Here is a 12,237-nt window from a genome sequence, read left to right as displayed (position 1 = left end):
TAGTATTTTTGCAATTTAAATATTTATTCATTTTCGCTAATTTTTAATAATATTATCCCGTGCATCGCACGAGTGAAATACTAGTATATATAAAAGCAGAGTTTTGCTTAAAATAACAAGTTTCCGCCAAAATGACAATGCTAAAAAAGAAAGATATAGATATAATGAATATCGAAATAGGTGTACTGCACTAAATGATAACCTCAATTATTATTTGCATAGATTATATCAATTCATTTACTAATTCAAATTTGAATTTTATTATTTTTATATCAATTTAAATGTAACTTATTATTTTCATTACCAAGAGGCTACAATTTTTTTCCATATATTTTATTTTTTTTTGATATAGATGTATTATTTATATTTTTTTATTTTATGGAGTTCACGCATATATGAAATAATCAAGCGTCCGATCATGAAAAGAGTGAAAAATATTCTCATATAATGTCATATATATATAAACATAGTTTTTGTTCTATTTAAAAAGTTTCCGCCAACACTAATATGTTATAAAAGAAAAATAGTTGATAATTATTAATATATTGACTTATCATATTAAATATTTGAAACAAATAAGAAATAAATATGTAAAAAAATGTGATTTTTTTTTTCAATTTATTTTTTAAAATTTAAATTTAAATTTGATGTTCTTTGAAAAGATAAACTACATTTAAGTATTTGCATTGATTATATCATTCTATTTAATTCCAATTATGTTTTTAAGTTGTGTTATTTTATAGAGTAAATTTTTACTACTCTATATCATATTAAATAAAATATCAAATTTTAATATAATATTAAGTTTTTCAACTATTTTAAAAAATGTCATTAATTTTTGGTATATTAACTTCATGTGAAATGTTATTATTATTATATATTTTAATTGAACTTTAATATATGTATCTTAATAAAAATTTAATTTAAATATTTTTAACATTTTCAAAAATTAAATAAATTTATTCATCTAAACAAGTGACATAAAAATTTAATTTTCAAAAAAATATTTATTTATTATTAAAAATTTTGATAAACAAATAATATATGCTTTTTTAAATGTTTTTTATTTTTTATTTATTAATAACAGTTTCATTTAAACAAAATAAATAAGTCAATTTAATGACAGAGAGTGTTATCTCAAATGACATAAATATTTTGATATGATAACTTTTTATAATAATATTTAAAATTTAAATATATTCATTATATTATATTAATTATTTTAAATAATTATTCAAATATTAATACTTACTAATTTTAATCATTAATTATATAAATCAACACTCCGTGCATCGCACAGGTGAAATGCTAGTAATGTCAAAGACTGAGTTTGAGTTTTAAGTTATATATGCATGAGCTATGAAAGAGCTATGCCGATTTAAACATAATCATCATAAGCAACAATTTTCGATTTAGGTTGACTGAATGCAGTCTTATTTGGATGAATCCTGGAAAACCACGAATGCAAGTATGGTTATAGATTTGGATAATCGTCAACTCGTAGAGAAAAAGTGGATGAAGGCTCCAGTGGATGTTTTAGACTTGATGTTGATGCCGGGTATAATGAGCTAAGTGATTGCTTTAGTGTGGGTGCTAGCTATGATTCGTGGTCATCTTGGCTCGGTTTGTGCTGCTTCAGCAAGAGATATTCGTCGTCCAGATCGATTGTAGCCATAGAACTTAGTGTTATACATCACGGTATGTTGCTTGCTTTTCAAGATGAGTTTAATCTGGTTTGAGTTTGATCGGATTCTTTCTTATCTGTCCAAGCAGTGACTTCAACTTCGAAAAATCTAAACCCTGAAAAGCAACTCTGTTTTAAATATTTAAGATCTCGACACATGATAAATTTGATAGTTTTTGTCATGTCAGTAGAAGTGCAAACAAGTAGACGCAGTGCCTTATCTAATCCTTCACCTGTAATGTGAGTTGAAAGATCGTTTTTTTTTATGGTTGATTAATGTAACTAAGACTGATTTATCTATTGAATAGATTTATGTGATTCTAAGAAAAGAAATAATACAAAACACATAGACCATTTATGCACAAATTTGAAAAAAACCCAGTTACCAGTATCATTGAATTGAATCGAGTAATGTACAAAAACACGCACAATTTGAGCACAAAGAAGCTACTGGAAAATAAATAAGAAGCGTCCACATATCTATACATTCTTTAAATCTTCACAACTTACAACATTGAATATGATGAGCTCTTTTGCACTGCAGTTGGCTCCCTAGTTACAAGAAATCGCTAATTATGTATATGGAGAAATTTCTTAGCGTCGAATAAGACACCACCGGTATGCCTTGGGGAGATTCGAGTAGTTTGACATATATATACATGGATAAATTTACTAATTTTATTGAATTCGGGATCAATAACTGTATTTAGAGGGTCTTTGAATCCAATATACGAGTAAAGAATGGCGTGGTTCTGCTGGTTTATACATCGGCAAGCTACGGATCGAAAAACCAAAGAAGTATGCATCTTGGAAGTTTCATACACGTTCATAAATCATTTCCTGCAGGTTCAAGAATTAAAATGTCCATTTGTAAGGATCACAATAATCTAGTCCAGTCTTTTATTGCTAATTTCCAGGAAGTTAACAACCTAAATTTTGCAGAGTTACATATCCAAGTTTCGTGATAGAGAACGTGTAGTATTGACGAACCTGATCGCAGATGGGGCACATATTGCTTCTTTCCTTCCATTCGAGTATGCATGAAAGGTGAAAGTGATGGCTGCACTCGGTCAAGATTTTAGGGTTCTCCTTATCATACTCTGCAGACAAAATTGTGGAGGATAGAAAGATTAAAACTGTGAATTAGAACAAATATTGAACCATTATATAAGTTGACAAAAATGAAAGAACGTGCAAGAAAGCGATCCTCCAGTACAGTGCAAGGCTATTCGCTGAAAGTCTAGTATGAATCAGTGCCTCGTCTCCAACAAGTGAAGTTTATTCAAAGAATTCATTAATCTTTTAACGTTTACAAGATAATATACCAAATATCATAAGCATTAAAGCTAAACTCTAGAATATTATGTTTAGCTTCATAAGTAAGGATGAGTCAACTGCACTTGAGCCAAGAAGCTTCAGACTTGGTATCAAAAGTAGCCAATCGAAATCATAATAACTAGTCGCACAGTGGCGGTGAAAATGTAAAGAACAAATGTAGCATACTTCTGGGGGCAAGATATCCAACAGTACTCACCTTCAAGACAGGTGGGACATGTATCATCTTCGTCCGTTGAAACTGTAAGCGGTTCCGACTTCAAAAATTCAAGATCTACTTTCTTCGGAGAAACGGAAAGAATTTCCGATTCTTTTAAAGAATTTGCTTCTTTAAAAACTATGCAGCCAGGCTTCTCCAGCGTGCGTGCACTTAGAGTCACTTCTCCAGACTCGGGATCCGTAGATTCTGGACGCCCATAAACTAAATCATATGGGAGAGGAGCGGGAGGGGATCGATAAGTGTCGGGAGTTGACATATTTAGGTTCACGTCGATTAACAATGCAGAAGCTCGTACGGTAGCCATGCCATCATGAGATGTCAGGGAATCATGCTCTTCTGAACCTCGTGGATACTGTGGAATGGAGTTCACATTTAGCAAAAAAAATTCAAAATAGGGTTGGTAAGATTGATAAATAAGATGACTAACATAATAATAAACTGGTGTTCCGTGAAACTGATGCTTCCTGGAAGAACAACAGCAACCTCCCATTCCACCAAGTTTCTTACTTAAAAGCTCAGACCTCGTCACGCTTTTCAACCTCCTTTTATTCCCAAAAGCTATAAAATCCAAGGATACTCATGATTACATCACAAGAATCTGTTACTAAAGAACAAAACAAGAAAATAAATACGAAAGAGCTATGAAGTTGCCAAGAAATAAACCAAATGAAATGCATCAAGGAATTAGGAAGGATCAAAATGATCATGAATCAAACGATAAAACCCGAATCATCCGACAACAAGGGTGTTAAGATAATGGACTTGAACCAACCTCCACTCCAAAAGCTAGCTCAAAGGGGAAGACTGTCAAGTCCATATATACAACTCTCAATAACTTAATCTAGCCGTCCACACGTCATAAAATAAATAAATGTAGCATAATGCTCACAAAATATTAACGGGCAACCCATAAGTGTTATAACGACATTCCAACACATAACGATTTGTTTTGGCTATAATAATATGTTAAGATAATTAACTTGAGCTTAATTCCACCCAAATGTTACTCAAGAGAGAGATTGCCCAAATTCATTTATACAATTCTCAAGAATTCAATTGAGTCGATGTGAAATATCTAAGAAATTGAATTATGTTTGTGATCACGAGTGTTCCCAAAATGACAGGAAATCAATAGTAACCACGTTAAGAGAGAAGTTTATGGAACATGTTAAACTACTTCAAATCTCGAGATGACCCTCTTTTCCTCCGCCATGCTCACTTTATCTTTAATTATGATACAATTGTGTTACTGTGAAAAGCAACATGCTTGGCTTAGCTACGACTCATGCATGAATAGTGCAGATGATACTAAATAAGGACTAAAGCAGCACGCGAATTGCAGAAAACACATTAACATGAACTCCAGTGCAGAGCCAGTGTTGAGATCCATTTTCCCGTGTTCACCAAACTTTTGGCTCTGTCACCGACTGAAATCAGTACCTACGCATCCAAATTCTCAAACTTCACAAGACAAGCAGAATTCCATGGGAAAGGGGACACAAGGAGTGGCCTGCCCCGCGACAGACTGAAAAAAGTCAAGTGAAAGTGTAAATTTTCAAAAAATGTAAGATTTAAAGCAATGAAATACATTAATATGATGATTCAATATACACCGATTCAATCTTTTCTCGATACCAATGTCAAATCCAAGCACATCATCTCCGCTTACTTAAAAGCGGAAAAAACAAAATCTTTACTCAAATAAGTACCACAAATGCAAAAGCTAGTCAACACACGGAAGAAACAACACCAGATAATTAATCTTACCTAAAAAGCACTCAATAATTGAGCACAGTACCACGCAAAACCAAATACTAGAAAAAAAAAAAAAGAAGCTAAACGAAAATCAAAACAACAGGAAAAGAAAATATCATTTCCAAAGAAATTAAGCATCCCATCAAAACAAAACTGCATAAAAACGCACATTTTTTACAATCATAGATACCCACCCACGAGCAAGGAGTTTTACCAGAGAATTCTGGTAAAAAGTTGAGAACAGTAGCTCTAGCTCGAGGAAAATGCAAGGGTTATTATCCCATCAAACCAATGAGCCCCCGCCTCTTAAATTCTCGTCAAGATTGAGGAAATATTTGCCAGCAACAGCAAGCGAGGGCTTACGTGGGAATGAACAGAAGTTTCAAGAAGTCAAAAATGGTGAATAGATTGGCACGTAAAGCATTTTTGGGTGGTGGTTAACATTTTCTTTTTATAATAATATGCAGATTTGTATTTTATTCAGATTTTATTCAGACAGCAAAATAATAGAATAATGAAAAAATTATTAACATGAAACCTACGTGTCAAGAAACATGGTAAAATTCGATTTGGGCTTAATATGAATGAAATATTTCCAATTTTTTTTTAGGAAACAAATATTCTTTTGTTGTATCTATCTCTTCTCTTTATAATAAAATATATATAATTGTCAATAGGTGTACTCCTTGTTCTCACTGTCCCAGTAGTGTATTGTAGCTCATTAAATTTAAAATAAAGTTGGATTCATATTCCAAGGAAAGTGATATTTTTCCGTCGAACATAAATATTTTAAATTCGAAACGACGTAAACTTAAAAATAAATAAGTAAAATTGACTATAATCATTGTAAAATTAGACAATACTTTGGCTGAAATATCAATTTCTCCAAAGATATTCATATTCGTTCTCGTTATAACAGTCATACCTCATTAAAAATATTAAGATTCACATGCACATACACATTATATTGACATATTTATTTTCTCATATTCATTTTAACATTCATTATTTGTAGGTCACGTTGTCCGTTCATTCATCTTATTCTTATTTTACATTTATATATATGTATATAAACCCAAAATCCAAAATATGCGAGCGTGATATTCGTCTGCTCAAATCCAAAATTTATATATCAAAAAGCCATTTTTGGTAGTGAGCACAATACTTTCAAAATTCACAAATTTTCACCTCATTGAAACATTTTCTGAGTTCCATATAACAATATGCACCTATCCTTCTCATGATTATTGTTGTATAACCTCACCTTGTGTAGCTACGGAAAATGAAATTCATACTCGGGTCATGTAAACCTGATATACGACTACTATAGAGTTGCAAACGGTATCTAACTTCCACGTATTTGCTCGACTCCGGTGATTGAATTTTGTCGAGCTAATCCGTAGCTACCACCAGACGATCTTTCGTTCACACAGTTCACAACAGATACTTTCGAACAGAGGAAAAGGAACGAAGACGTATAGATGGATATATGCCACAGGCTGCATCACGATTTGAACCAAACTTGAGATATTCGAAAAGAGAGAGAAGAAAGATTTTTGTTTGGAATATGTATTGTATACCTGTGCCAAATCCAGTAACTTTCTGTGCTCTCCATTTTCCAGCTTATCCCAGCCATTGCTAATGCAGCGAAACCAGCAAGAATGAATCCCCAGCGAAAGCGTTTTATAATCGTCTTGATGATGTTACGGATCCAACTCTTTACAGTTTCCCATCTGTTTAAATTATCAGAGAAGGATAAATTTATTACATGATGATCGTTAATATTGGTAGTTGTACTCGCATTAATCATATAGTATGTATCATAGACTTTTAATGAAAGATCCAGCAGATGGGAGGTGGCTGACAATGATATCACACTTTTAACGCACCTACCATAAAAATTTTTGCAGCAAGATGATTTACATACCCGTGAAGAAGATTTATATTAAACTCTGTTGAGGAGAATAGTGACCGATAACGAGTGCAGAGCTCGATTAGCAACCCAACAAGAAGACCAAGCACTCCAATGGCTATTACAAGAGCTATGTTTGAAGATCTGAATAAAACCCACTTTCCAATCAAATGAGATGATGCAATTCTATTGAACGAACGAACCAGATACTACATGTAGTATACTCATGTTGTATTGACGGACAAAAATTACCTCGTTGGACCAGTTTCAGCCATGAGAGCTGTTAGAATTGCAACGACTGTGTGTATTGTCCTTTTCGAAACTTCACTGATAGTGGATAAGTACACAAACGTACTAACAACAGCCATGAAAGAAAGCCAGAAGTCCAAGAACTGGAAGAAGCATACAACCAAGGTCAAGACATAGATGAGGAAACCTGATCAAACTCGAGACCTATAATAAATTAATACCTGCAAGACGTGGAAAGATAGCACGCACCATGTCCCTACATCACATGCATGATACAGAGCACTTGAGATTCCACTTGACATGAAAAGAACCCATTCTGCAAATGCCTAGAGAAAACCGACTTTGAAATGCAGATAAAGCGAGTGCTAATTTTTCTTGTTTTTTGAACCTTAACGGATTTTTAAGGCTGAATACCTTATTTCGGAGGGACCAATAGGCTGGGAGCATAGCAGCAGCATTGGATGCTATCAGGAAAATTGATTGTCGAATATGACCTACACAAGATTTCATGGTAACACTCAAAAGCACAAGACTAAAACAATGACAATTCCAGAGGATGGTTGTAGCCTCACAGGTAGAGGTGGATTTAGGTGCGAATAAGGGGAGCAATCGCCCTCTCAGACTAGGAACACTTTTGAATTTAATGTATAATTTTTCTAAAATTAGAAATTTTGCTTCCAGAAGTCCATTAAAGGGCAAGACCTGCACCCACCCGCACTTTCCTCCGAATTCCTGAATATACCCTAAAAATGCTACCCTCCTTTCGTTATGCAAGTGTTGTTCTTGGTATTTATTAGCAGGCTACAATTCTGGCCCATGTAAAACAAGGAAATAGAAGACTAGAAGCAAAAAAAATGAAGTAAGAAGAATTTTTTAAGATTTATACAAGCAAATAAACCAACCTTGATGAGATACAAGTTCTATACTACAGTCAAAGCCTCCGTGGTTCCGATCACAAGCACAATAGCTGATTCCAAGGCACAAAAACAGAAGATAAACAAATTAGAGAAAGTTTAGCTATTTTTATTCAACTCAATAAATTTCAGAAGATAACACATTCAAACCTGTAAAGAGTCAGCCCACTAGTATCTAAAACAGATTGACACGTTCCATGAGAAGAGCACTTCCGAGGACACCTCTCTAATGATAAGGAGATAATAGTTTGACTTGCAGAACCATAAGGAGAACTCAGTCGCCTCAACCCAAAACTCCAGGTTCCGCCTCTGACAAATAACATGTAAAAACTAATTTTATCGTCATCCGAGTCGTACAATTTGAAAAACATTGAACCATTGCTGTTGTTTGTGGAGTTTGCATAGAAGTAATCCCAATCCTTCAGAGACGGCAACCCTCCATATCTTGCATATATCTCAAAACTTATCTTCACATCAGATGCAATATGCACGTGGATACTTCCTCCAGCAGCAGCAGATGGAATATCCAGGAGGAAAAAGGTCCAAAAATTGTTGGTAATTTCGCCATTAGAAAAGTTGCCCAAGAGAGGTTCAAGAGGAAAATTAGTAGAATCTGGTGACACTTTTTGATTTAATGGCACATAATAGGATTCAAAAGGGATAGATGGATTTTTCCGGAGTACCGCCTGCAGCAAAATGATGCTCAGCAAGCTAATAAAAACTCAAATTTCTCAAAGATAAATGAACCTGATGTCAAAGCAAGACTACGTAGACTACTTTCAAAGATTATAACATGCACTAGAATAAGTTAAGAATATCAAAAGGAAAAAACTCCCCGTCCCATAAGCCCAAAGTTTAGATCCAACAATAAACTTGAAGGAACTGAGTTCAAAGAGCAAATCTCACTTGTCCATTAAGTTTAAGGGCGTAAATCTTGGAGGATTGATGTACTGAATCTCAGTTATTAATATATCCTATACAATGAACAGACTACTCAATGTTGATCATATAGAACTTCACTGAGTAACAGAAACTTGAAATTCTACCTGAAGAACATATCTATCAAATGTGCAGTTCAATCCAGCCTTGTTTTCAGGACATTGAAAAACTTGCAAATTCAATAAATAGCACAATTTCAAGCTATTTTTCTGCATTCCCCCACTTTTATTTGAGACGTCTATGGGTTGAATGATAATGTACCAACTGCCAGCTTTTGGACGGCTTATTACCAAAGGGGATTTACTGATGTCACCCGAAAAATCAAAAGCAGTTTTGAGCGGCATTGAGTTGAGTCTAACATAACACATCAAACCACTGCTATCGGTGACATTTGATGCTGTAATAATTAGCTCCTCGGTGAATCCTACCAAATCCAGAGAATAGACTTTTGATCCATCATCTTCATGACAAACTACACCATTGAGATTTCTGCAGGAAATAACATTTTTGGCTATCCCACCAAACGTTAAACTGCTGGTTGTATTATAGTTTCTTCACAATAAAGTGAATTAATGGTTTGGTTGCAGAACTGGCCAACCACCATTGAAGCTGTGCATCCTTCCACGGTAATATTGGCTCTGAAGGAGTATCCTGAACCTCGATTAATCTGTTAAATATAGAATGAACAGCAGAAGATAAGATAGCATTGTAAGCGAGTTATGTCAAAATTAGCGCATATGGAGTTTCAAAATGTTTAGCATTAATGAGCTCTTCTATAATTATGATTTCAAGAAATTATATGTAAGGTCGCATTCGCCACTATACTCCAGTTATCGCTAAACAATTTTTAATTATTTATACTATGTAGTAGCCAAGCAACACGTTTTCTATCATAGTGCCACATAGGCAGCCACACATGATAGAAGGGGTAAGTGTTACTCCTTCAACATAATTAGTAACAAATTCTCTCATTTACAAATAACATTGTTGAGAACCAATTAGAGAAAGTACCATTTTAGACTGTGTCCTCATTGGTCCTATGCCGTTAAATAGCCCGAAATACCACGTTCCTGAAGAAATCTGTACAAAAACTTAGTTCATGTTCGGAATTGTCTACTCTAGGCATCTGCTGCATAAACGGTTTCCAAACAAACCTGCTCATTTGTCACTATCAACCGTATAATCTTCTGCATTGGATAGCACTTCTCAAAATTTTGAAGGCTTTGATTCCCAACAAAAGAATTATTTGGGATGTAATCTATAACTGCAATATAAATAACTTCTTCAAGTAATATCCTAAAAATTTTCATCACAGAGAACAAAATTTGGACGACATGGTGTTTATCTAATCTTTGTTTATGATAAAATTACCACCAAACAGTTTACCTAGGCTGGTTAGAGTTGTATTATAAACATCAGGAAGAGGAGGGCTCCCTTCACGAAAGCATAACATGGGCAGAGAGCTTGCGGTCGCATTTTTTATTTCACTGAGATCCTGTTAAGACCACACATCCTCATTAAAAATGCGAAAGTGTATTAAATATCGCACGATGACTTGTGTAAATATTAAGTAGAACAATTATCAAGAAAAAGGACATGAAGATTGAAAATATTTTTTATTCTATAGGTGCACTTATAAGTAATCAGCACGCCTGTACAAAGACTTACAAGGTCTACATCTGATTCCAAAGCCAGAGACATTGAAGAGAACCGCGGTGGCAATTCAACTGCAATGAGGCACACGGACATCAAAACTCTAAGTTATCGCACAAATAAACGTCGCACTATCTAAACACTTATGTTAATGCTTATAAACAAAAAAAATATTCTTTTAAAAATCAAAAGGATTTAATTAAGTTCTGCAAGGCCAAGATTTAGATTATCCGGAATACCATCTTCAAACTGTAACTTTTTTTAGTCCCCACCGCCGAACATGACAATCCAAAATGCTCATGAACAACAAGGTATTGAAAAAGGACCAATGAGACCAACATTCCAGCAATAAAATATCGGAGTCGAACTCAACATCGAACATCAACAAATTTTCTTTTAAGTATTTTGAACTTGACCCCCAAGCTAACAACTTTTAAGCTCTGGAAATACATGAACTCGTGAGAACAATTAAAAAAAATTTATAGAGCAATAATCTATCTAGATTATAGCTCAATTGACCAATACAAATCAGATGCATTCCCCCAAAAAAACATTAAAAGAATTCAATACAGCTATATAACACACCAAGCATCACAACTAAAAATTCTTCAAAATACTAAAACCATACAGAAAATCGAATTAAACCCAAACGATCAAGAATTTAAACCATTAAAACACACACACACATATTATATATATATATATATATTAAAAGAACACCAAGAACACAAGTTTAAATTATGCTCAAGATCATTCATAATTCACAAAGAATCATCAAAAAAGGAGAAAAAAGAAACAAGAAAAGCAAAATTGAAGTAAATTTACCTCTTAAATAACGCCAGTCATATGGTTTGAGGAAAGTTTGTGCATACGCGAAGCTCGAAATAGTGTAAGTATTGACCTGACCACTTTCTTGAGAATTGCACATAAGCAAACATCCAATAAATGCCAGACACATAGCCAGAAAAGATTGACCCAGGATCCAATTTACCATCTTCGACAATTTTATTCTGTTTCCACTTTAAACAATCAAAGATTCATGAAGGTACAAATATAATCTGAACAATTACTAATTAAAAAATAAATAAAATGCCTTGAAAATAACAAATATATGAATATGTTTGTGTGTGTGTATATATATATAAAGGGTGTTTTGGTGATGAATAAACTTATGATGACAACCAGGGGATCAGAATCTGGCGAATTTTCTATGTTATTTTCTGGATTTTCGGTCCTGACTGGTTGACTGATGTTTATGTACTTGAACAAGAACGAAGAGGAGCGTAAAGGTGACGCGCATATTTTAATGACTCAATCTTTGCATTTGTGCATAAATCCTTTATTACATACACACGCATGATTATATTTTAGTCGGACTATAATAATATATTAATAATGTAATAAATTTTTGTAATATTTTTGTAGTTTTAGTACCTTTTTGTGTAATCATTTACTTAATTGTACATCATCAAAAAATCCACGTTCCGATTTAAATTGTAAAATGATTAATCTTTTTTTTTTTGAAAAAAAAAATAATTAATATTTTACTTTCGCACACGTGTGGTTTGTTATGCAA

The 12,237-nt window shown here is 33.5% G+C and overlaps 2 protein-coding genes across 24 annotated transcripts; both read right to left on the bottom strand.

Annotated features, from left to right (window-relative positions):
• Positions 1–2,142: 2,142 nt before the first annotated feature.
• On the bottom strand, positions 2,143–5,447 carry LOC142518386 (putative E3 ubiquitin-protein ligase RHB1A). Of its 23 annotated transcripts, XM_075621170.1 has the most exons (6): positions 5,189–5,438; positions 4,684–4,764; positions 3,667–3,797; positions 3,219–3,591; positions 2,675–2,784; positions 2,143–2,524 (listed from the first exon to the last, which is right to left on the bottom strand). In XM_075621170.1, exons 2-6 carry the CDS (start codon positions 4,685–4,687, stop codon positions 2,501–2,503), a joined length of 642 nt encoding a protein of 213 aa, XP_075477285.1. In that variant the 5' UTR covers positions 4,688–4,764; positions 5,189–5,438; the 3' UTR covers positions 2,143–2,500. The 23 variants fall into 23 exon arrangements, with proteins under 23 accessions (XP_075477285.1, XP_075477264.1, XP_075477263.1 ...); XM_075621149.1 differs by having other exon boundaries at positions 3,219–3,797; positions 5,164–5,447; XM_075621148.1 differs by having other exon boundaries at positions 3,219–3,797; positions 5,189–5,447.
• A 650-nt stretch (positions 5,448–6,097) lies between these two features.
• LOC142518147 (uncharacterized) lies at positions 6,098–11,984 on the bottom strand. Its single transcript, XM_075620853.1, is given in 15 exon segments — positions 6,098–6,493; positions 6,575–6,727; positions 6,922–7,050; positions 7,159–7,298; positions 7,377–7,481; positions 7,570–7,649; positions 8,058–8,122; positions 8,220–8,755; positions 9,116–9,564; positions 9,567–9,675; positions 10,020–10,088; positions 10,163–10,272; positions 10,395–10,503; positions 10,677–10,735; positions 11,487–11,984. Coding segments are annotated over 15 exon segments (2,436 nt in total). The 5' UTR covers positions 11,656–11,984; the 3' UTR covers positions 6,098–6,339.
• Positions 11,985–12,237: the final 253 nt, after the last annotated feature.

The sequence above is a fragment of the Primulina tabacum genome, chromosome 11 (assembly GCF_025594145.1).
Source record: "Primulina tabacum isolate GXHZ01 chromosome 11, ASM2559414v2, whole genome shotgun sequence".
Lineage (NCBI taxonomy): Eukaryota > Viridiplantae > Streptophyta > Magnoliopsida > Lamiales > Gesneriaceae > Primulina > Primulina tabacum.
The sequence above is the reverse complement of the archived record's forward strand: the minus strand, read 5'-3'. Positions and strand labels throughout refer to the sequence as shown.